We start from the raw sequence: 26,378 nt of genomic DNA on the forward strand, positions 1-26,378 counted from the left end.
GCTGAAGAAAAGAGGAACAAATGTGGAGGGCTGTTGTTCTGAAATATTCCCACGCTATAAGGAAATAAAAGACATCGGTGATACTGAATTAAGATCTCTGTTTCCCAATGGCAGTTTTGTACATAGAGTTTGGGAAGCCATTTGATCACAGCTCGCACTGGAATTTTGTCCTGTCTTGCAGTGTCCCTGAAACAAATGTGTTTACCCTGGTAATCTGCTGATAAAGGAAAAAAATAGGGGCTGCAAGGCTGAGCTTGAGGTTGGATCCTGTTTCCCCACAAAACTGGGAACGTCGCCAACATTTCTCAGGACAGTCCTTGCTTTCCTTGGGGCTTCTTCCCTCCAGCTGCTTCACAGCTTGCTACAAGAATCAGGGCAAGCTCATTCCCATGTACACATCCCCAAGATAATTAGTTTGGAAAAGAAAGGCATCAGCTTCAACCACAAAGACAGCAATCTTTCCTGTAAGTTTGGAGCACTGACACATGACACTCTCTGGTGCTGCAGAACATGTTAGTATTGCATAACAAATTCAAGACACTTTATTCTACCTGTGTTATATGTTATTATTAAATTCATGTTGAACAAAAGACTGAGTATGTTTTAAATATTACCAAAAACCTGGTCATATTCCCATCCTTACACTGGGCACCATTTCCCAGATAGAAAGAATGGTTGTGTTCGTTCCCTAGCCTTGGTCTACTTTAGCCCAGGAAATGTAGTGGCTACATTACTGGGGCTACTTGGGACTGCAGCATCTGTCTTATGAAAATAGTCTGAGGGAGCTGGGCCTGTTCAGTTTTGAGAACAGACGACTGAGAGAGGACCCCACCAACGTATATAAATATCTAAAGGAAGGGTGCCAAGAGGATGGAGCCAGGCTCTCCTCGGTGGTGGCAAGCAATAGGACAAGAGGCAATGGGCAGAAACTGATGCACAGGAAGTTCCATCTGAATATAAGGAAGAACTTCTTTACGCTGCAGGGGACCAAGCACTGGAAAAGGTTGTCCTGAGAGGGAGTGGAGTGTCCCTCACTGGAGATATTCCAGAACCGTCTGGACACAATCCTGTGCCATGTGCTCTGGGATGGCCCTGCTCAAGCAGAGACATTGACCAGATGACCCACTGTGGTCCCTTCCAACCTGACCCATCCTGTGATTCTGTGTGAACAGCAGTTCATACAGTTTTGCCCACCCAGCTCTAATCCCATTAGGAATACCTACAGTTTACTGAGAAATACCAGTGGTGTAGTCAGTGTCACAGCATATTTCCTGAAAGATTGTCCTGGTTATAATGTAAGCAGGGCCTATCTTGGCTAAGAGAGGCAATAGTTATTTATTTAGCCAACTCAACTACCCAAATGACACCTTCACCCAGGAGGATAATAAAAAAAGTAAATGTTACTCTCCGGACCCTCCACTTCTCTGGGTATTATATATGGTTAGAGGGAATAAGTCTCATAACAAACACTGTCCTGGAAAATCTGCTCTACCACACACTTTCTTTAAAATTCTGTAAAATCGGATTAACAGTACATCTCCCACATCCTGGGGTGCTGGGAGATCAAACGCATCCAAGACTGGGAGGCACTCAGATACTTCAGAGATGCAAGCCATGGAAGAATCCAAGATAGACAGATAATCCTCATTTATACCATATGGGGAAACACTGAAGCAGAGAGAAGTTAAGCAACCTGTCACTCAAAAAAAATACATGGCGAGTGCTGCAAGGAGAATTTCATCCCCTCTCCCCACTACTTCAGACATTTGGAACAAGCTTCAACATGAAGGATATTACTGGAAATAACACGGGAGACAAGTGACTAGCAGATTCCCAACTACATAGCCCAGTGCATATAAAACACCCTCTCCTCTATCCCGTCACTGGTGTTAGCATATAGAGCACAAAATGAGTGAGTGCAGCATGACTGTAATCATTTTGATAGCGATTGTTTAAGTCAGTCAAGAGAAGAGCTGGCTGTCATTTCTAATCCTTTTGTTTGAAAGATGGCAGTGCCAGCTCTGCCTCGATCCTTCTGCAGGATCCTACACCTCTGAGCATTGAGGGGCTTGCTACTACCAAACAAGTTTCATGGAAATGTATTAACTAACGACATTGGAAGAATGACTCTTGATTTCCACTGGCATTACCTCTGCCCGGGTGGTTTAAAGAAAAGAGTTATCAGTTAAGGAACAGCAATTTAGAAGCCATAATGTGGGGATGAGACACCCATGGGATTTGTGTGTTAGCTTTGCTTGCAACAATAGATTAGGAAATCAGGTCGAGAGTTTCCAAAAAAAAAAAAAAAAAAAAAAAGCAAGAAACTAAAGATGGACTGATAAGAATTACTGCAAACCCTGCAGTTTTGAAATACAGGTCTGATACAAAGAGATTCATAGGTCAAGAGAGTTTATACCTCCCATGTGTTCATTCACAAGTTACACTATTTTCCATGTGCAAAACAGTCATATGTAGCGATTTAAACTACCCACGAAATCAACACTTTAAAGAATTATTGTTTTACTAACAAATGTTCAAATGAAAACTTAATGTTTTTCAAAAGTGTTTACAAATCAGAAAAACATACTGCCATGTCTGTAAAAGAATAAGCACCAATATTTCACCAGATATTTTAGTACAAATTTCTTCAAGCTCAGCCCTCCAGAAATGTCCAGTTTAAAACAACGCATCTTTTTAGAATGACTGGAGCTATAAAAAAACATATATTTACAATATTAGCAAAGAATGTATAGCAATTTGCTATGGCAACACTACTTCAGAACTCAATGGTACAATTGCACAAGAAAGCAGCTTACTTAAATACAAAACATTATGTCTATTCTTACAGTGCATGCGCTTACATATTTAAGCTTTTCCAGGAACAACATTGACTGACATGATTTTCAGTCAATCATTTAAAATGAAATACAGGTGTCTGATTTTTATTTAGCTGTCAATAACCTTTCATTGTGTAACATTACATTCAGCAGTTCACTTGATTCTCTCTAGAAAAAAACAAAGTGCTGAGCTTGTCAAGTTAAAACTTTAAAACAGCAAAGTACCATGATACATTCCTGCTTTCTGATGGCAAATGCTGATGGAATACTGTCGTCCCTCCAAGACTACAGTGTGCCTCACTCTAATCTAAATAGTACTTTCCATAAACAATGACAACTGGGAAACCCACTGGAGTCAAACACTAATGGAGAAGGACCACAAGGACGTATGGCCACAATAAACTCATTATGAATTCAAAAGCATATGCGTGAGAACACATCTGCAACTGTTTATCCATCACGACTTCTATATTTTTATTTTCCTGAGTCACGGTAGCTGTAACTTGCATGAGGTGTACTGCTACATGTTTTCAGTGGATAAATTTGGAATTTTCATAGCCCTTCTTGTAGTTCGCATGGCCAGAAATCATCATGTTTCCCTACAACTGTGCAACATGGAAAAGGGGGCATCTCCTTTTTGAAACTCAGGTTTACTACACAGGATTTTAAAATGCAGACTTCATCATTCAGTAAATTTATTTCACTTGCCATGACTCCCTGTTTAATTTTCTTACACCAATTAATGCAATCTTTTTCTGGTCTAAATCAATTTTATTAATTCTTTACCTCCTGGAGACAGTTGTAAAGAGTTTCGTGAGATGCACATGAGACAGCATAGAAAACTCAGAAGGTTTAATCCTAGCTTTGCCAACACTTCCCTCTGAGACTGTGCTTAAAAGACAACCTCACCCTCCCCTCCTCCTGTAGCTTCAATTTCCTTGAAAGGATCTCAAAATAGACTAGTAGACCAACCTGTGAGGAGATCTTAATTTCATTAAACTCTTAAAAGGAATAAAATTTCTCACTATTAATAATTTAGTCCTATTGCTGATCCATTTAAATAGAAACACTGCAAAACCACTTCACAAGTCTATTAACTCTGAAGTGACCAGTAGCTCATTATTTGTGACAGCTCTCCAGTTTGAGCTTACTCAAACTTCCTGTAGTATCCATCAGGACTCTTCTATAATCTCTAAGGTAAAGACTTAAAATGCATGAATTTAAAGCATTCTTTCAGAGTACTCCTTATTCTTAACTTTCCTGCTCAGCATTTATTAGTGGCCTACAGCAATTTTCCTCAGGCCAAGTAGTATCATCAGCGCTTGTGCACAGCTTGGCCTTTCTTCCTAATCAACCATGGAAACACGGTCCAGAGAGACATGGTCTCCTCTTTGTCAGGTGACAGAAAACCAGACTATTTTTCTGTTATTCATTCTATCAAAATATTAAGTCCTGGAGAACTTTCAGACAGTAATTTACAGGACTTTTTGCGGAAGGACTTGGCCAACATATCCTAACAGACATCATCTCTAATAAAGGACTTAGTCTTTTCAGCAAAAGCTCATATCGGTCCCACTTTTTGTAGTGGAATATACCATATTTGCCAAATGACAAGGACATGTTCTTTCCAGCCTTTATTTGCTCATCAGCTGGGACATGGGCTTGGTTTTATTTTTTTTACTACTTGGGTTTGGTTGGGTCTTTTTTTCTTATTTTTAAGGTGATTGGTAATATGTGATGGTACTGTGCTCCCTTTGAAACTGGAGTGCAGACTTTTAAATGTAAAAATTATCCTAAGTGTCCTTTTTCATAGAACCATTAAGGTTGAAAAAGTCCTCTGAGATCATCATTAACCCAGAACCGTCATATTCACTGCTAGATCATGTCTGCAAGCGCCACATCCACATGTATTTTTGAACAACTCCAGAGACGGTGACTCAACCACTACCCTGGGCAGCCTGTTCCAATACCTGAACACCCTTCCAGTGAAGGATATTTTCCAAACATCCAATCTAAACCTCCCCTGGCACCACTTCAGGCAGTTTCCTCTCATCTGGTTGCTTGTTATTTGGGAAGAAACACTGACCCCACCTTGCTACAACCTCCTTTCAGGTAGTTTTTGAGAGTTATAAGGCCCCCTCTGAGTCTCAAAGGCTCTCTATTACAGCCTAGATCCTTATTTTTAGAGCCCACAGCTTTGCTCCTTGTCTTGAAAGCCTCCATCATATGGACAAAGCCTCACTTCAGGGTAAAACTCCTCACTTACAGCTCAAACCCTCATGTGGAGCACCCAAAGACCTATTTTTAGGGTATAAAGTCCCACTTTTAAGGCCAAAAGATTCATTTGAAGGGTCCAAGCCTGTCTATTAATACCCATGGAAGGAAGAGAAGAAATGATGGTTTTGTCAAGGTTCAGGTGCCTAATGACAGACTAAGCATTTGTTTCCTTAGTGAGTTGTTAAAGTTTACCTGCAACAGGCACGTAATATCTAGGACACAGATGATAATAGCAGGAAAAAAACAATGAGGGAGGGCAGATGTGATAGCTGTGTACAAATGTAAGATAGAATGTCATTAAGGAACAGAGAGTCTAAGTACTTATTTAACCAACAAAGGGTAGAATAGTAAAGAAGCGGCCTCAAAATGTTAAGAAACCATTCCAGAAATAGCAGTGATGGAAAAGGAGAGGCACACAAGCCAAGACTTTAGAAAGGTTCATGCCAGGACACCCCCATATATATCACATGGAAAAAATCATCAAATTATTAAAATCACCTATGCCCTAAATACTTATTAAATAGGACTTCCTAAATACATTAAAGAAGTGTCAGACTCTAGTTTGATTACATATCAGATCATAAAAACTACAATCAATCTGCCTTTAAATAAATAAAAAAAAACCAACAACAACAACAAAAAAGCCCAAGAAAAAGCAAACAAAAATGGTTTAAAGGCACTGATACATAAAATCCCAGTTTACAATGTCACTCACACACTTACCTGGGGTAATGCATCTTGTTCTGATCAGTTTCATACCAGCAATTTTTAAACAAACCAGAGAGTTTGTTCACTGATGAACAACATTGAATAGAGGTCAGCAGAAAGTTTTACAAGGAAAGATTGCTGGAGCTCAAATATACCTGTTGAGCTGAGTAAATACACGAAAAGAGGAGTGCATTTTAACATTGAACTATAATATTGAAGGGTAAGAAGCAAAAACCAAAGAGGGAGATGAATTAATTAGTGTGGTGCCCAGAGGTAGGGGAGGAAGGATAATGAAGAGTAGTGGGATTAAATTAGGAAAAGCAAAATTTAGGCTGAGTATAAAGAAAAAAAAACTTACTAATAATGAGTTTTATTATTTCGGGAATTAGTCTCTCAGGTGAAATGATGGCAACACCTGTCTAAGATTTAGGACTTTTATATTTAGGTTGCACAAAGGCATACACGCTTTGGGGAGCAAAACAGTGCTGGTAGGGACAGAGAGAGCGGATGCAGCCACATCCTGTCGCAGCTCCATGACTACAGTGCAATTACCAACATCCTCTCCAAGAACTGCCCGAAATACAGCCTACACACACGGGGTACAAGCTCTGCTTGGAAGCACTGTCCACGTGAAAAAGCGATGGGCATGTGCACAAGGGGATTGGGGCACAGGTAGCTGGCTCAATGTAGCTCCAAGCACAGTGGGTAAGGACACATCAGCACACCTGGTCTTTGCTCCCAGTTCCAGCATTAGCTCTCTTTGCCACCCTTCCAGGCCTTCCAGTTTGAAGGTAACAGCAAAAGAAATCCATAACTAAAATTGTAGCATTTTGTTGTTCTAAATCAGGTAATTTTGTTCGGAGATCAGTGAGCCCATGCCACATCATTCAGAGGCCAGACTTGGTGCTCCAGTCAGAGCACTCTGCTGCTGAGCACTTTCTGGAGTCAACAGTGCAGTTCAGAGGAACAGCTGCTATTGCTGCTGCCTCTTCATTTGGTTCATGAAGGCCAAGAAAGCCAGCTACCATCATAAACCAAATAAAGCATCCCTTCAGAAAGGGCTGCAAGACGAAAATGCCATACACTGCAGTTGGCAATCTGATGTCTTGTTTATAGCACTTTTCCTGCTATCTTAAGTGGGAAGCATCACCCAAAACTGTTCTAACTTCTTTTTTTCTGGAGTTTGCTTTGCCTACCTCACATAAAAGTAAAAAACAGCAAAACCCTTGCAGGCAATTCTGAAAGCACTGCAGGGACCACAACAAGATAAACAGTTTGTGCCTAACAACAGGCTGGCTGTTCACCCAAGTGAAAAAGAAGGGTTAAACACTCTAGCTTTATCAGGAAATTTGAGGCTTTATACTGGAAGCAATTTGTTCAATGGCTATTTTGACCATAGAACTTCCTAATCTCAGTTCCCATAAAGTTTGGCTTGGAGCCAGCCAGAATGGTTCATTTCAGCTGCACAGATATCTTCCACAGAGGAAATAAAAGGATTTCAAGCCCCGGAGTCATTTCCTTTGGTTCTCGGCTCATTCAGAAAAAATGTCCTTTCGGTCAGTGATATCTCCAACTTAATTCCTGCAGCATGACTTTAAAAAAAAAAAAAAAAGTCTTTGTGGGAAACTTTTTCTGAAGGTTTGGAAGTGTGCCCTATAAGCTCTTTGCCAGTTGGTGTAAAATACCTTCTTTGCTCCCAGAAGTTTGCAAAGAAAAATGTCCTCTTCACTTCTACATTAACTCTGAGCTTTCCAGAAGTTTTTACTCATCTAGCAATCCCCATTTAATAATTAAAGGAGATATTCACACTCATACAAACAGATGTATGAGTTTACAGAACTGTGCAAAATAATCCACTAAATGTATTTTAATCACAGGGACTGATGCACATGCAGCTTCAGAGGCAGTAGTGCAAACAGAACAAGCAAGCACTTGTTAACTGCAGCAATGTGTTTCTCTAAAGTATCATAGACTTTGAGACATCATAAGCCTCAGTACCTTGGTTTTGAGAGTAGTTGACAAACATTTCATTTTTTCACCAAGATTCAGCCCCAAATCTGAAAAGTGATCCAAAAAATCCAAACAGGATATGTTTAAAACAAGCATGCAGGCCAGCCAACATAAATACCAGGAGTATAATGTCCTCTCCAAGTGAGTGGGATACGTACTCCTAGAGGCTGCCACCATCTTAAGCACATAGTCAGGGTTTACTGAAATAATGGAGATAACATTTTTGACACACAGTCTAGCTGTAATGATCAAATTCATTCCAAGTGCGTCAGACCCGTGAACACTACCTTTACATCATCATGAAAGGGAGAGGAAGCTTTTCAAATATATCCTCAGGGCTGTGATATTTCTAAGAGTCCTATAAAACAAAATACCGAGGCGCAGGGCTCAGTATAAGCGGCAGCACTTGTGGGTTCTGTAATAGTGAGCTTATGCATCCTTTGTCCTAAAATGAACTTTGAAGCACCAGGATGCCTCAGAGCTGACACGTTTTTCATCAAGAAGATTGATTTTAGTGAAACTCAAAGCCTTATTCAGCGCTGTGCTTCAGCATGCATCTAATACTAAGCATACACATCCTGAGGTGGCCCCATCTTATGTTCAGAAAATTCAAAAAGCAGAGTAAATGACACATGCAAAATGGAAACATTAATGAGTTCAACCCTACTGTCAACTTCAAATGTCAGCACCAATCTTGATAATTAAACTACTCTTTCTAGGAAGGTTTATCACCAGATCAAAATTATAGTTTTAGTTATTATTTATGAATTGAGCCTTGTATAACTTATACTTAAATGTGCAGAATTGTTTATTCCTGCATCATAATGATTCAAGGTGTTGTATAAGATGGACTGAGACATCAACTTCTCATAAAGTACTTCAACACACATACACTCATATTTACATATATCTCCATATATATCACAAGCTCCTTGATAGCACTGCTCTGCAAAGGGCAACTGAAGCCTTAGAACTGAAGGCCTTCTTTAGCCTAACTCAGGTATTTCCCAACAATGCCTCTAATAGAACAGACTAGACCTTCAATCTTTGGATCTCTACCAGAGAGGAGATAACCTATAATATTAGATCTTATTTCTGTTTTCTGAAGGAATGTGGGGGGCTATTCAATTTATAAAATAAATAAAACAAGTAAAATAAATAACAAAGCACAATTTTCTATATGCCAATCCAAACATTTCTGTATTGCTAAGTTCCGTCCATTTAAATCATTATTTACCAGGATAAAATAACAGATACTGATGAAGCATGTAGAAAGAAAGGCATAGGGGAGATTTACAGAACAGCTAATTTTTCTGAGGTTAAAGGGGATCTACACTGTAATTATAATGGTACCTTTTTCCCATTCTTTTCTAAAGTTGTATGTAAATTCAAACAAAATTTTGACTGGAAATTTTTTCCCCTTTTACATTCCACTTTTCTTCTCCCTTTCAGGAATGCCAAACCCAGAAGCCGAGTGTCAGTAAAGACTGTCCAAATTAAAACAAAAATTCTGGTTTCACTTAGTCCTAAGGGTAACATGTGCTTCCACTCTTCCCTAAAACACAGTGAGAACATGGGGCTTTAAAAGTGTAATCTGAAAATCCTATTTTCTTACAAGCCTTATTAATATGAAATGACTCGGTGACACTCGAAACTTACACTTAAAATAATAGAAGAACATTTCATAGCCATTCCTCTGCCTTACCCTCACTTCCAAAACACAGCAAGCTCACCTTGCTGGGCTTTTGAAGGTTAATTTTACAAAACCCATTTAGGAGTTGGTTTTTTCTTTAATGTGCAAACCTGCAGACATTTCCTAGGCCTCACACTGGCACACACACAGGTAATTTGCAAGGAGATGAACTGTAACAGAGCCACACTTCACTCCTCCAGCTCCTGCTCCCAAGCATTTCAGCCAGCCATCACAGCTTCCCCCACACACTCCCATGCACCCCAATGCAGGCCTGCCTAAGGATGAGTGAGACAGTTGCCCTCTATTTGAGTTCAAAAGCCAGTCCTTTTCTTTGAAGAGCTGCCCCAGAAGCTGTCCTCCAGGTAAAGATTTGCTCAGAGAGGCTGTAGATAATGTTGTGGACTGCCACAGTCCCAAGAGCCCTGAATTGGCATCCAGCAGAGCCCACTTGCCACATCAGCCACAATGGCCCCAAGGAGAGCAGTCCTAAAGGGAACGTGTCTCCCAGCTCCCTCCCCAGCTCCTTGTGGGGGTGCAGCTATTGAGACTATTAAAGCAGTTGTATGAAAATACATCTTACAATATTTGCCTGACTCCAGATGCAGAATACTGGGGGAACTCCTAGAAATAAGTGCATGCATTCAGACAAGAATCCTGACCCTACTCTCAAGCAGACTCGTGACACAACTCCCCTTGTCATAAAAACTGAGTTTGCTCCACCCTCCGTACCAAAACTTGGCTGCTCTGGTGGTCAGAAACTCTCACCCATATTGAATCATGGCCTGTTTACTCTCACTTATCCTTGCTGCCAGCATTGTGCCCACTCTTTTTTTCCCTTGCCTAATACCAGATACCGATTTCTTCACAGACATTCCTGTTTTGTTCTGGTTCTGTGAATACTCTATTAAATGCTACATCTTCCATTCCTCACCAATCCTTCTCTATACTCTTGTGAGTAAGAAGAACCTCAGCATTTCCAAGAACTAAATTGAGGCCACAGTAGCATGAGTTTGGCTGCATGAAAGAAGGAACAAACTAGCTTTTGTCTTTAGGGCAGCAACAGGAGGGGAGGTCAAATAGGTTACCTGGATAGAAAAAAGTGGTAGGAACAACCCTATCAAATACTTCGGGAGAAGAAATTAAAGTGGGAATTAACTAATTTACTATGCCAACTATCATTTTTTCCCCATGGGAAAGCTGCACACAAGTGCAACAGGCCCAGGTCTATTAGGGCAGCTGCCAGTTCAAGGCAGGACTCAGGTGGGAAGGCAGGATGTAATCCAGTGCTGGGTCTTTTCCACTGAGAGCTGCTGACATTGCATCTTCTTGCATTGAAAGTGTCCCTCTAGAACTTGGAGCTAACCAGAAGGAAGGAGCAGGTTGGAATGATGACAATCTCTCTCTCCAGGCAAGCAGATGGAGGAATAGGTAACCTTTGAGAAAATCAGAAGGTGATCACTAGATCTATTCGTCTTGCAAACAAAACAACAGGCTGGAGAACCTAAGTGGACAAAATAAGTGGCAAAGTAACCATGGAGTCACTCAAATGCAGTGCTGACAACACAACTGAAACATTAGTGGCTCCCTAAGTGTTTTAACCCTTAAGAAATAAGATGGGTGAATTAAATACATACTACAGTCAGAAAACAGTCACAGAAAAGCAGTGAAAGCGAGGCAATGAGCGGATCATAACACAAAGATCTAACATGCGTGGCAAAGACAGAGCAAGCTGTGCTGGTGGGGTAGAAATGACCAGACAAAACATGGCAGTGAGCAACACACAACCTGCAAGAACTGAAATGCAGGACAATACAGAAAAGCAGTAAGGGGAGTGCTCATAGAGGACTTTTATCATCCCTACACAGATTGAGCAAAATGGGATGTATTGCAAAGATCGCATTTTTAGGTGCTGTTTCAGAGTGCTTAGGAAGCCCAGAACAGATGCAACTCTTAATTTTAAATGACCACAGAGAAGGTTATAGGAAAAATTGACAAAAGTGTACGCTAACAAATTGCAACAACAGATGGTATTCACTCTCCCAGTTTGAAAAGACCTCCAGGATGTAATAACTGACTACACACACTAAGAAGTGGTGTGCAGTTTTTTTTTTTTTCTAAAAGTGACTTTGTACCTGAGGGCTGGGAGGTGGCACACACGGTCCCAGTGTTCTGAAAACATCCCAGGTAAGATCCAGGTACGTAAAGATCTGTAAACTTGATGTCCAATCACCAGAAATTACAGAAACAGAGTAAAATCAATGGAAATACATTATGTGGAAAGAGTTAACCGGGCTTTTGTAGGTTTGTCTCACAGACCTATTGGAGTACTTCGAAAAGGTCAATAAGCCTGTGGGTAAGGGTGATCCAGCTAATACAGTCTGCTCAGATCTCCAAAGACATTTGACAAGCCCCTCACAAAAGGCTTCTTAGGAAACTAAGCAGCCATAGCTTAAGAGGGAAAGTTCTTGGATAAACAATTGGTTAAAAGATAAAAACAGAGGGGTAGAGGGCGTGATCTTTCTTACAAGGGGGAAACAGCACCAATGGACTTCCAAATGGAACTTTGCCAGGACCCATACTGCACAACTTGCTTCTAAGTGACAGGAAGAGGCTAAGCAGTGAGGTGACAAGATTATTTAGGAGACAAAACAGGAGGGGCATCTGTGAAGAACTGCAGAAGGACCTTATTAAAGTAAGCAACTGGGTAATAAACCAGAAGAAGAAATTAAATGTAGATAAGTGCAGTCATGCACATGGGAGAAAATTCTGGTTTTACATTATGATGCCCTTGCCCTTTGAAATGTCCATAAAAGTGTCAACTTCCTATTTGCTCAAAAAGGCCAACTGGATTCCAGGAATTACTACAAAAGAAGCAGAAAGCAAGGCAAAGAATATACAGCAGACATATCTACATATATTTCCCTGTCAGCCCCTCCTCTCCCATAACTTCTGAACTGACTGACCCCATCCAAGTAAATTTGACAGAGGTAGCAATCTCGAACACTTTTAAACTCCAAAACCTCAATCTCATTATTAGACATTGGTGAAAACACAGCAGAGGTTTGTTAATCCCAGCAGCCTCAGAAGGATTTTTTGCACAGCATACACCCCTCTCCTTTAAGTGTAACAATTTTACCACTTCTGCAATAAATTCCCAAGAAAGTAGAGCATGGCAGGCAGAGCTATGCAATTCTTTCTGATGTAAGAACTCAAATTCACCCCACTTGATAAATATGTATGTCTCCAAAACTCCAAGCATATTTAATGTCTGTTTCATTACTTTCTTCTCTAATAACTGTCTATAGTAGCAATAAAACCCCGTTTCTATTTATAAAGAAAATTACTGAAGTAATATGCAACAAATAAACAAAAATAAACACTAAAATTCTGAGCACAGGGGTTTTTTTTCCCCCTCAGTTTTGGGGCTTTTTCTAAAGATATCTTCCATCAATTATGTGGAATTTACCCTGCAATTTACTGTGAGCTGAAGTGACTGACAAGAGCAACCAAGATACCTCAGGCAAACCAGGTCACTCAGACTTCTTCTTGCTGCTTTGTGATTAAAGGTTGACCACAAAAACCTTTACTTTATGCAGAATGCCATGCTTGGTTGGTTAAATATGCAGGCAATTAACATAGAGATAACATGCATTTAAATGGAGGTCCCATTGACCCCCATCTCCTGACTGCAACCTTTGCTCTGAAAGCAAACAGCTTAGCAAAAATATTCAATTAATAAAAAGCCATGAAGGGCAACAAGTCCATTTCAATTAATTTAAAAATAAATAGTGTTTACTGCTCCATATTTAATAAGTTAATAAAAAACAACAGCACAGCTAATATCCCAAGCAGCAACAGAATGCACCTGAAAGATCTTTATGATATGAAGATCATGTAAAAAACCCAACTCTTTTTGTCCTTTGTTTAGAATGAAACAGAGTATTATGTAAGCAATGACACAAAGAAAGCCAGCTGTTTTATACATTTGAGCCCCTTCTTTCTTGCCTCTGCCCATGTCCTATCCCAACTGTGATGCTACAACTTGCTGCAGTGACTCCCATTCCCCTCTTCAAGCATTCCCTACCATTTCCACCCTCTACTCTCATACCTGTACCTCCCTCACAAACTCCTTGTTGGCCAAAACCAGCACAAGCTCTGGTTCCACCGCAGAGGAGCAACCAGTGAGTTACTTTAGTTACTTCAGGTAGACCAAAACTAAAACCATCCTGCATTTCTTGTAGAGAAGCACTGAGTGTCAATTCTACATAGCTGCCCATTTTCTGAAAATATTTAACTTGGTTCTATTCAAAAGTCCCAGTCTTCTTTTGCTTTCAACTGGACAATAAATTGTAGACTTCTATGTAGATAAAAAATTGATGGCTTGGAGACTCTGAAATTGGAAACAAAACTAAGAAAATTTAACAATTTTTAATTTTTTATTAAAACTTATAGTTTGGGGGTCCAGAGAAACCACATATCACACCACTGCCATCTAATGGAAGAAAACATCAGCCAATTATTGGTCCTGGAGAAGACCCAGTCAGACAAAAACTATTTCATCAAGTAGAAGAGTCATTTCTAGCACCCCTAACATGGCCTCCTCCTTTTCTCATCTATAAACTTAGCTCTCCTCAAAACATTCTGGGTTGAAAAAACTCACTAAATGTTATCCAAATGTATGACTATTCCCAAGAGAGCTGAAAGACTGATTTGGGTTTTTTGTTGGGTTTTTTTGTTTGTTTGTTTTTCGTGGAGAATTCAGTAATTTAAAGAAATGCCATTTAACTCCATTCAAAATCCTAATATTACTTATGATTGTGGACCCTGCTCTTTTTCAAAGACCTGGGCTGCAAAGTCCACAGGACAAGGTTGCCTTTTAATTAGTTTTTTATAGAGTACAATTGTTTTCTGTACTGTTGATTAGCACCTAGAGCTTTAGTGCTCACATAACTGTATATGGCTACCACAGCCTGAATAGATGGAGCAATATTAATAATGCCTGCCAGTTCCTTCCCCAGAACTGGTGTGGGTGGGTTTTTTGATCAGCATTGAGCGAGCTACATCTTTATTGCCAGCAGTTATGATTTTTCTCCTGTGCTGCACATCTATTCGTGTTTGAGCAATCCTGCACCATCTCCAGACAGGCAGCCCTCAGACACCCAGAAAGACAGATGTAATAAAAATGATGGCATGGTCTCTTAGTGTTCCATTTTCACAGTATACTCTCGACCAAGAAAGAGAACATTTACTTAATTCACTTGGGTAAGAGAACGCTACTCTTCGAAACAAAAGCGGGGGATGTGCAGTAACAGGGGAAAAGCGAGCAGTGACCTCTCTGCTGGCAAACCACAGAAGTGAAGTCACGCTGTAATTCACAGATCTAATTCAGAATGCTTCCTCTTGAGTACCCACGTTCAATAAGAGCCTGTCAATTGGATTCATTATCAAATTGTCACTATATCAAGACAGCATGTGTTTTGCATATGCTGTATGCTCTGGGAGAGCCTAACAGAGTCAGCTCTAGCAAAACTAAGGAGCTGGATGGACACTGTCCTCCTCTTGCCTCTGCCCCAGGTTTCTACTGGTCAGCTGCTGCTGAGGACTTGAGACTTCTGAGAAAGTAACTTCTGAACAGAGTACTGTTGCTTTCAGAAGAGATGACCTGCCTTCAAGCAACTAGAGGCCAAACAGATTTACTGGTGTATAGGATGCTGTATCAGGGCGTCAGAAAAAAAAGTTTAAGAAAAGTGATTCTTCAAGACAGTTGAAAAAGCTGAGGCATTGTAAGGAAGCTTTCAACAAAGCTGATTATGAGCCACTGTTCAGATTAAAAAAAAAATTCTCTTCTGTTCATTTCTGTGATATGAAATAGATATTTTCAAGTCTGCTGAGACCACTAAGAGCCTACTAGCATTACCCAGTCCCAAAATGCATTTCAAGTGCATGCTAAGCTATTGGCAAAGTTTTAAACAGACCAATGAATCAAAACATTAATCGCTGTGTATAAATGGAAATTCTACTTTTTTATTTCTCGGGAAGGAAACAAAGTAAACCAATTTTTGTCAGTGATATGGACCTGCAGATTTTGGAAGCAGTAAATTAAGAATAATCACAGATTAGATATGTCACAAAATACTTGAGCATCTTGGGTCTCCTTACAGAAAATATTTGCTAGGCCATGAGTTCATTTACGAAAAGATAATGACGCAGGAAATGTTTTCCTTAATTGCAAAGAAGCCATTTAAGAAAGTGTCTGGGGAACTAATTAGGAAGGAGTTTCCTCTGTAGAGGACCTGGCTTTAAACCCAATAAACAATTTTTAGAGGTCTTGCTTGAGACAGAGCACAGTTTAGATGCAGTCAAGAATGTTTGTTGAGGTGCAGCAGCATTTTGCAGACATTGGGGCAGGTCCTCACCACGGTGACGCAGTGGCCAGGGCTGGCATGCTCCAGCTACAATGACTTGCTGGGCACAACTCATTGAATCCTTTCCTATTTCACTTCAGCAGATGTGAAAAGCACTCAAATATATACAGACAGGAGAATCTCTACCTCCAAGCTGAAGTGATATTTCGCAGAACACTTGCACATTTGCCAAGACATAATAATGCCTGCTGGCCAAACCAACAGGTGACAGGAAAATTGCTTTGTTATAATACCTAAACATCCATGAATACATCATCTGTAAATTCAAGGAGACAACTATGTAGTTATTTTTTATATATATATATGCAGCTTTCCCACCTCCCATATAGTTTCTGGTAACTTCCTAAAGTGGTCAGATTTACAGAGCATCATAGCTCATGAGCCCAGAGATCAAACAAGCTTCTATTTGCTACGCTAGGGTGTGAATTTACACTTCATTTGTGAGTGAACAACCTCATGTTTTTTTTATCGGCAATTCTTTTCACTTCATTTTGATGTATGCCTGCCATCATGGTATTTAGATGTCTCCTTTAGGTATTTTTTCCTAAAACTTGACTCTTTGTCTCATGTGGTGCCACAGTAATATCACTTTTTAATTTAAACAGAAAAAAATATTATTTCAACCTTTACTTATAAAAACCACAGGAGTGAAAGTAAAAAACCACTGAAGTTTAAAAAAAACCCCAGAAAACAGACTAAAAAACCTCCAAATATTTACAAATTTTAAACAACTAGCCTCATACTGTTTAATGTAGCTTATCAAAACACATAGCATTGCTTTTTTTCCTTTCAACTGTTTCAAAGTGGGGATTCATTGACACTGTTGAAGACTTTGTCCTTCTAGCCCTGGAGATCTGGTTTTATCAGCTGGCTTGCTAACCAAAAGTAGTACTACTCAGCATAGTTTGTGGACTCTGTTCAGGAGACCCAGGAACAGAAGGACCAGATCAGTTGTGGTTGCTACTGGTCAATAGTGAGATGGATCAGCAGAGCCACAGACAAAACTTGCCGAGCTCCTGCCCCACACTCAGCACGTGCCCGGCTTTCACAAATGCCTCACTCTCAGAAAACCTGCTGAACTAAAATATTCCATATCGCTACACTTTTAATAACTTGAGAACTATTATGCCACTGATTACATAATGCTTTGGAGTGGGTCAAAAAGGAAAAAAAAATGCAAACAAAACTAATGCACAAGAAATCAGCACATCTATTGCTACTCTGGCATCGAAAACAGGACTGATTTATTAGCTACACAAGTCTAGAGTTTCAAACTTAAATAAGTCTGTTTTACAAATTACTTACTTTCTACAAGATCCATTTCCCCTTGAAGCACACTGTGCATGCCCTCCTAGTGTGAACAGTTTACAGTCTGTGATCAGGCACAGACCTACTTGTCTGGATTTTTTTCCCTTTCAAAATGGCAATTCTGAGAATCATAAATTACACAGCACAGTTATTGTAATTTGAGCTTATTCCCAATAAATAAAATTTATTAACTAAATAGCTTTCTATGTAGCTTAGCTCTTTCCCATCAGCTTATTATTTTACATAGACTTGCTTCACATTGCTAGTCACAACCAAATTGGGCCATCTCAACGATAAGAATATTAATTTAAAAATATAAAGTAAAAATGCATAATTTTATTTAATCACAAATAACCTTCACTCTTCATAGAATATGTGCAGAAAATACTCTGTTAAATTCAAAGTTTTGAAAGTATTTTATCTAACATACATACCAAGGTATATCTACTGTATGATTGTAAGCTTTGTTTATCAGAACACCAGAGCAGAAGCCTCCAGCTCATTAAGCTCCAATGCATTAGAGTATTTAGGGATGCTGGTGAACTTAAGCAGATGAGTAGCAACACTACACAAGGCAGGACAGACTCCTTTTGGGAGATATGAAACACCACTTTATCATGCCATTCCAATTATCTCCAGCATTTATAGTAAGCCTCCAGTTATTCCACTTTTGTTACACAAATAAACTCTCAATTTATAAAATAGGTCATGGTAAATTTTAAGTCCTGGTCTAAAAAACAGCAAGGAAACTGGAGAAATAAAATTGTATGTGATATATGGTGGGTTAACAAAGATGACTTCATGGCATTTTTTTTATCATAAACCTACCACAATCCTAATGAGTGCATATCTGCATCCCCAGTTTTCTTATTTTAAAAAGAAATAGATCATTGCTAATGTTTCTCAATAAGAAAAATGGCGTAATGAAATATTAAAATTATAAACAGAGTCACTTTAGTTCCCCTTGTCATGTTAAGCACATTTCTCTCCTAAGACTAACACTGCTATTCAACAAATCAAGTCACCCATGGTTTGAAAAAATGTACATAAAATGAAGAATGTACCACCAAAGTGTTTGTCTCCTACAAATTAATGTGATTTATAGGTTTTATTTATTAAAAAAAATAATTCCTACAGGTGGGATTTCAGACTTTTAGTCATTCTCCTGTGCTCATCTTCTAAGGTACTAGCAAAATACTGAAAATCATGCAAGCCCCTGATTAAACCAGGAAGCAAATCTGCATGCATGCAATTACAGTGTCTGCAAGGGCAGACGCAGATGACAGTAATTCATACTCTAAGAAATGGGCTTGTGTATTTGGCAGATTAACTGTTCTGTATTCCATTGCAATGAGGTATGGAAACTGTACTGTGAAACAACCATTACTCATTCCCTCAGCTCTGAGCACGTAGGTCTATCAAAGGCAAGCCAGGCTGGAGAGGGTGGGCGGCAAGGGCTGGAAAGAGAAGAGTCTACACGTTTCAGATTAACACTTCTCTTGAATGGTTTCTTTTATTTCATTTCCCCTACTTTTTAAATTAGCAAATACAGTAGGCCCAGAAGGGAAATGTGCAAGGGGAAGAGGGAGAGAAGGGAGGGAAAGGGAAAAAGCAAAAGCAGCCAAACCTCTCCAACTTGTTCATTAGGGGTTTTGTGTTTGAACATCTGAATGAATCATGTGTCTGTTTTCCATTATTGTCCACATGTATTTGTTCTTTGCTTTGTTCGGAGATTTCTGGCCATGTTGTCATGACTGTGCTTATTTTGTTTTATATATTGTTCTCTTACAGGGTGATTGTTACTTCTCCTCTGCCTCACTTAGCAGTTATGCCACCAACAAAGAGCAATCTGAAAATGAGAGGTTATGTCAAAAGGTGTCCCTAGTGAACTCTCTTGCAACCTATACGATTACTTTAGATCCAACTGCTTAATTCATACCAGGGAGAAATCCTTAGATAACACTGCTCCTTATCATGACAGGAATGTTGTGGGTATCTCTTTAAAAATCTGAGGAATACTGGAGAATGATTTAAAGTACATTACCAGGTGTTTTCCTCATCTTTCCAAGAGGAAACCTAACATTTCTTGCTAAGCACTAACCTATTTTAACAGATCTGCTGTTACATGGAGGTTTTTGAAATAATTTCCTCACTAAATTAAGTATTTCTCCTTTAAGCTTTACCCTATACCTTGGTCAACACACAAATGACACTGAAATAAATTCTGAAATCACTAATCATGTGATAATTTCTATCATCTCCTTGAATTTAATCCACCCTACTTCATTGGATACACATATCAGGATGATGTGTTCATTTAACAAGATAATCTCGTACTTGGCAGAAAGTGAGTGAGACCCAAAACACAGGAAAGAAGCAAACAAATAGCGTGGCTTTTTCCTGCTTGTTGTTTGAATATTGGGTTAGGTTTGGGGGTTTTTTTGGGTTTGGGGGGAAGGGGGTTGTGTTGTGAGGGGCTTTTTGGTGGTGGTTGTTGTTGTTTGTTGTTTTTTGTCGGGTTTTTCTAGGGAATAGATGTAGACTCCACTGTGTTAGAGACAGTTTCAACTTCTGGAAAAATCTTGGAGCAAACAGTTGTACAAATCCATTCACAGACCTTCAAAGGTGGTGATTAGTCCTATGCAGCATGGATTCAGAAAGAGTAAAAAATGCCTTATAATAATTTTGTCTAAACCAGCACATAAACTGGTATGTAACCAGTCTTATAAATAGCTCAGTATCATGTATTTTAGTTAAACCTTGCTTCTCTTTCATAACTTAAGCAGATAATAGAAAAAAAGGTCTAGCTGAAAATGCTGTGAAGTAGGTGTCAAACTGATCAGCAGATCCAATTTAAAGACGTTCTCAATGGCTCAATATTGCACTACCTGGTGTACTGAGAGGGTTTCCTCAAAAGTCTTCCCCAGGTCTGTTATTATTCACTCTTTTCCACATTATCTTGTCCAGTGTATTAGAGAAACCATTTATTAACTGTGAAGAGGAGACTAAAGAGGTAAATGCTGCAAGCACTCTGCAGGCTTAAGATTATACTCAAATCTTAGTAAATTAAGGAGTATCTAGGAAAAAATAGGATAAAATTAAATATAGACAAATGAAAAGCTTTAGTTCTAGGAGGGAATAATCAACAACACAGAACAGCACCTGTGTTGGAATGCCTGGCTGGCAGCAGCACTGCAAGAGAGTAACAGAACCAGGGGCTGCACAGAATCTCTCAGCATAAACCAGCACCATTTTTCTCATGCAACACCCTGTGCCTCAGAGGTGCATCTATATTTTAAATACACTGTTATTTATATGTATACATCAACAAAGAGGAGACTCGTGATCACAGAGAAGACAAATGAAACCCCTCTGTACTATTTAAAATGATAGAAATTAGGCCATCTAAAAATCCTATGCCCAGTTCCAAGTTCTTCAAGTAAGGAGTGAGCTGATTAGAGAGAGACCAGCAAAGTGTAATATATTCATAAATTTAAAACAAATTGCCTTTAAGGAAAAAGTTAAAGGACTAGTGTTTCATCTAAGGAAAAGAGAAGGCAGATGCACATCAGTCTCCAAATATATATGTTTGCTGCAAAAAGGAAAGGAATACACTGCTCTACATGTCCACTGGGGATAAGAAAAGAAGCAATAGCCTTAAATTGCATCAAGAGAGATTTGGGTTAGACATTAGGAAATGCTTCATAATAGTGAGAAGAGGAAGTGTTATCACAGACTGCCTGACGAGCTCAAGGAATCTCCACCACTGGAGGTCTTTGAGCGAAGGTTACAGAAATACCCCTCAGCAGTGGATTAGAGCTGATCCTGCCCCAAGGCAGGTCCTGACCTCTTCAGGTCCCTTCCACTTCTGATTCCTGAGAAGCTTTTTCTTTTTTTCTGGCAGCCTTACTGAAGAAAAAGGAAATTGTACCCAGCATTTAAAGCAGTAAACATCTTTTTATGCCATAAAACATACTGTTAATAAATCCAATTATGTTTATGATCTTTTAATGGCACCACTTATGTCATAAAGATCCATCTTTGAAAATACAAATAGATATCTCTGCCCTACAGTATAATACAACAGCATGAAAGCAAACTTTCAGAAAATTCCAACTGATTGTTATATGTCTCCTATTAAAATAATCTTAAAGCTAACTATAATATAAAGAACACCAAACCCAGATGTTTTTATTTCTCAAAATTCTACCATTCATATTCTTTACAATATTTTCACTTCACATTTTGTGTTTCACAAACAGATCCACTCCTTTCCTTGTTTACTACTGGCAGTGGGAGCAAAGGAAATTCTGCTCACAAGGGTATTCCTTCATAATGCAATCCAAAAAAAGCCAAAAAACCCACCAAATCCCAAACACAATGAGGTGTTGTTCCTGGTGTGATATTCAAAGAAATACAGAGTGATGTTATCAGAATTCTGCCAGAAGAGTGCCCCAAGGAAATAAAACGCACGTTCAGGCAAAAGCAAATGCACAGCAGAGCACCTTATGACAATGGCCCATGACCAACTGGGTTGGCAGAGTTTTCTAAGACTAGAACTGCAGTCTTCCAACTTGCTTTTCTCCTGAGTACCTAATTAGTGCTGTTTCTGGCATGCAATAGATAAAGTCACACACTTCTACAAACTTCAAAAACATCTTTGGTACAGGTGGCAGGATTTTGTCCCCATCTCATAATTTCCCCAGAAGGCTTCTCTGCTGCTTCTCTTCACCCCATATCTGGCTACTCACAAGATAGTCCAGAACTGCAATGCCTTCTCTTTTTACTAACACATATAGAAACATATAGAAATGTTCTTCTTTTCAGAAGAACCCACTCGAATAGGTCTTATTACTCCAAAAGGATTCTGTACGCCACTAGCAGAAAGCTACAGAATCATTTTAAAGCACAGCTTCTCCCCCACAGACTCAGTGGCATTGCAGACTCATAAATGAGTAACAATTCTAGTCCCGAAATGCTACTACACACGTTAGTCAATATTTTTCTCAGCAAATATAGCTACACACACACACACAAAACACGCTATATTTCATTTAAAAATATTTTCATACGTTAGCAGAAAAATTAGGAACATAAAACTGGAAGAGGAATTATTTTTATATCTTGGTATTGCAACTTGTAGATCTATTTGTGTCATAAAAAATATTTTCTTCTTCCATTAGCATAGGCCAAGACTTCACAAAAATATAAAAATTAGACCAGGTTTTCCTTGGGAAACTTTTCCCAAAGGTTTCTCAGTTTTATATAGGAAATAAATTTGCATCACTGATGATATCATTCAAATAAGACAGAACTATGTGGTTAGAAGGTAATTTACTCTTCTGCTGAAGCAATTTGATACTTGTTCTGATTTGTGATTTTCATTTTGTTTGTTAATGAAAAAAATTAATGAGCAATGTTCCTGGAAGCACAACTCAAAGCTTTGGCATTATTAAATATGTTTGTAATATACTGTGCATTATGTTGATTGCACAGTTGGAGCCAAAGCTTTGGCAGTCAAGCCACCAGTCAATCATTCAAACTGATAATGAACTCACAGGGTGGACACTTTGCACGTACCTTTGCACTGATTCGTGTTTTTGTCAAGAATTGCCTTTGTGGATACAATTTTCCCATACCTATGGAGAAAACAAAAATCAGAGGTACACGTTACTATATTTTAGTAAAGTACATAGTGATTCTTGCATGCATGTAATACATATCCTAGGAGGAGGTCTACAGGTCTCGAAAAATGTTCATCTGATAATCCTGGAGATGTTCCTTATGCCACTAGTTCAAACACCTTTAAAGATCCCCTGAAGAGCAGTTGCCACATCCTGTCCATCTCTGGTCCATGCACTGCCAGCACAAATGCCAATCATAGTAAGGATTTCACTGATACTAGTTAGGAGGTTTCTTTGACTAAAATAATTTTTTAATAGTTTGTTTAGTTTAACTACAGAGGGACCACATTCCTTCAGGATTAACAAAAATGCAGGAAATATGGTGATTTTTTATATGCATGCATGCATGCACAGCTGTGCTCATGTATGCATCCATGTCTAAGTATATGCACTCTATCTAGTTTCGATAAACAGAGCCTTTGAGGTTTGTGTGCATCTCCCAGCTCTTTTCAAGATGAAAGTTAACACTCATTTGAATTTATATCGCCTCCCATAGATAGCATGGCACTGCACTGCAATTTGATAAACTTAGCATGGTGAAGAGGGAACTCGAGCAGCTACAACTTGTTAGATTCAACAACTAGACCATAAAATAGGTATCTGTGTTTACCTCACAGAGGTTAAGACTAAAAATGCAGACTTAATAGTAAGTATCACAAAATCCTGGTAAAAGATCACAGAAGATGGCATTTATGGACGAACATAAGACATCAGAAGAGTAAGTAAAATAATCACTGATACATTTCTGTTGGTCTTTGTTGAAGAGAACCTCCCTTAAAATGCCCTTCCCCACATTTTTTTAAAAAGCATTATTGATACTCTGATATATTGGGCTTTCATTTGAAGGACTTTTCCATGAAACACAAGTTTCTACATCCACAAAGGACATATTACTGTGAAAGATTTAATAAAACTATATCTCCTTGTTGCAAAGCAACACCCATGGAAAATAACCAGCATCAATTATAAACCATTGAAATGTATGGTAGACAAATGCTTATTTGCTTAATCTTTATTAACAGCAATATAGACTTGGTGTTAGTGACTTCTACTTGAAATCCAGAAACCAGGATGTGGAAAACCTTGCTGCTCTTCCCTTCTTTGCCTCAGGAGGAAGGCCACACTCTTCTCTGTCCTATGGGCCCGTAGACACACTCAGGAAATCAGTCAAAAATAAAAAGGAAAAAAAATACACACGCCCAAAAAAAAAAACCAAAACAAAATCAAAAAAACAGGGAGACAAAAAGGGAATGGTACCACAACAAAGAGTAAAAGGGACTCTTGGGTTTCAGTCTGGGACCCAGAAAACATTTAAATACTTCATGAAGGGGACTAGCACCAATGGGAAAGACTGGGAATAGCCCGCCTAAACATACCCTTTGATACCTGCAAAAAATTTGAGGCAATTTTGTGCCTGACAGAAAGTCTCAGATGAAGTTTCCATACTGCAAGTGACATGTAGCCACTCAGCTTAAGATAAAGGGCACTGTCTCTCCCTCTCTCTTTACTCTGCTTTCGTGAAATGAGACTTTCCATTTCACTGTTTTTCCTTTCCCTAAGAACCCACAAAAGCATTTGCTTCCATTTGACTTTCATTTGGGGAGGAAAAAGCATGTTTTAGTTCATTTGTTTCAGTCTAAAACCAGCCAGGAAGAGGAAAAATGGACCTAAGGGCATTAACAATTTGTGTAAACTAAATCAAGTCCCAACTCAGCTTTCTTTTAGGAACCAAAAAAAGTCATACAAGCCTTCCTCGCCTTCACGTCTTTCCACCCCCTTTTTTTTTGCTGACTCTGTTGTCCAGAAGGATTTTGGGCTCTGCAGGCAGGCACAAGCCATTGTTCATTGCATTGTGATGGGTACATGGGCAGGTAGTTGAGAATTTATTCTGCCATAGCTGGCTTCACTCCAACCAAATACTTAACAGATTTAATGCTAACCATGAGATCACATGCTTTTCCAACCTCAGGTGTTTCCAGAATTGTGGCCTTTATACTCACTTATGTTCCACTTAATTTTGTAATTCTTCATGGTAGTACCTGAAGTTGACTTTGGCCTCTAAGATATTGGAGCACGTGTCTTGAGAAGGCAAAGCCAAATTCAATTCAGTGATCTATGGCTGTTCAGTGGGTCAACCTACTCACCAGGAAATTTGGCCCATGTGGTGCATCTTCATTTATTTGATTTATTTAGATTTAATATCAAATACATGGAAAAACATGCAAAAACCCGCCTATCTTGTACAGTAACAGGCTTCAGACAGATATATGGAAAAAGAATCCAACAAAAATCAGCGGCTAACCCACAACAACCTCAAATAAAACACAACCCCTACCTAAACTTCCGCCAAAAACAACTAACACCCAGCCTCCATTTCAGTCCAGCCGCTCCTAATGAATTGATATGTTGTTTCATCCAAGTCATGTGAGAGCTAAAAGTTTACATTTCTTGCCAGCAGAGAAAGGCATTTGTGGTTCCACTGCTTTTATTACAGATTTCACAGAGTTATTTGCTATGTACTGCAATCCTGCAAACACTTAGTTACACTAGAGATTTCACTCACAGAATTCCGTTCAGCTCCGGAAACGCTTCCCCCCACATTCAAAGTTATGTGCACACCTTCACGTTTGCAAAAACAGACATCAGAGTGGTAAGAGGCCCCACAATAACAAACACTGTTATAGGCAATTAGCCATATGTCGGCCATTTAATCTACTGCTATAAACCCTGAGTGCTACCATAAGAAAGTAATTGGAATTAATTTGGACACTGTTTTACTAAATATTTCAAGTAATTATTCTACAGTAATCAGAACATCAGTTCTGATGAAGAATGTTAGTTTGTGTGCTGCACGAAATCAGGAAGGTATTTTGTTCCTGCAAATGCAGTCATATTTCTTTCTCTCATGTGTGAAGAGTGGTATTAAGCTATGTCTCATCTCCAAAGTTGTGTGGCTTTCTGTTTGTTTTACCTTTAATCACAATTAGATTCACCCAGAAGTACAAAAAATGTATTCTTCAATGGGGATACTCAAAAAAATAAGGATAAAATACATCACAAGAGCTGACCTCGTTTTCTTATATTTAAATGGAAATTATTATAAAATTCAACAGCCTGCACACCTGTGTTCTACAAACTACTAATATAATTAATGTAAAAAAATAAAAGGTATGGCTGCCTGTCATGAGAAAATGTGAGCACTATTTAATTTTCTCCTGACTACAGTTCATGGAAGTACTCTTTCAAAGATATCGAATCAAAAATTCTGGTCATAAAAGGATGACTGTAGAATTGAGTTCACCTCAATGCCATATTACCAACGCTTCAAAATAATGGCCGTATCATTAAGGATAACCTACTGCATCACTCTGTCTAAGGAAATAGACATAATGAATCTGAGAAATGGCTACCTCAAGAATGTGTCTATTGAGCATCT

General features: G+C 39.0%; 1 protein-coding gene across 6 annotated transcripts in view; it reads right to left on the reverse strand.

Moving 5' to 3' along the window:
* Positions 1-26,378, reverse strand: part of RBMS3 (RNA binding motif single stranded interacting protein 3) — a 711,648-nt gene that overhangs the window by 301,709 nt on the left and 383,561 nt on the right. For all 6 annotated transcript variants that reach the window (XM_032107595.1, XM_032107598.1, XM_032107611.1 and 3 more), the window contains one exon: positions 22,839-22,897. In XM_032107595.1, coding sequence (XP_031963486.1) covers positions 22,839-22,897 — 59 coding nt within the window. The remainder of the gene's footprint in view (positions 1-22,838; positions 22,898-26,378) is intronic.

Source organism: Corvus moneduloides, chromosome 1 (genome assembly GCF_009650955.1).
Source record: "Corvus moneduloides isolate bCorMon1 chromosome 1, bCorMon1.pri, whole genome shotgun sequence".
Classification (NCBI taxonomy): domain Eukaryota; kingdom Metazoa; phylum Chordata; class Aves; order Passeriformes; family Corvidae; genus Corvus; species Corvus moneduloides.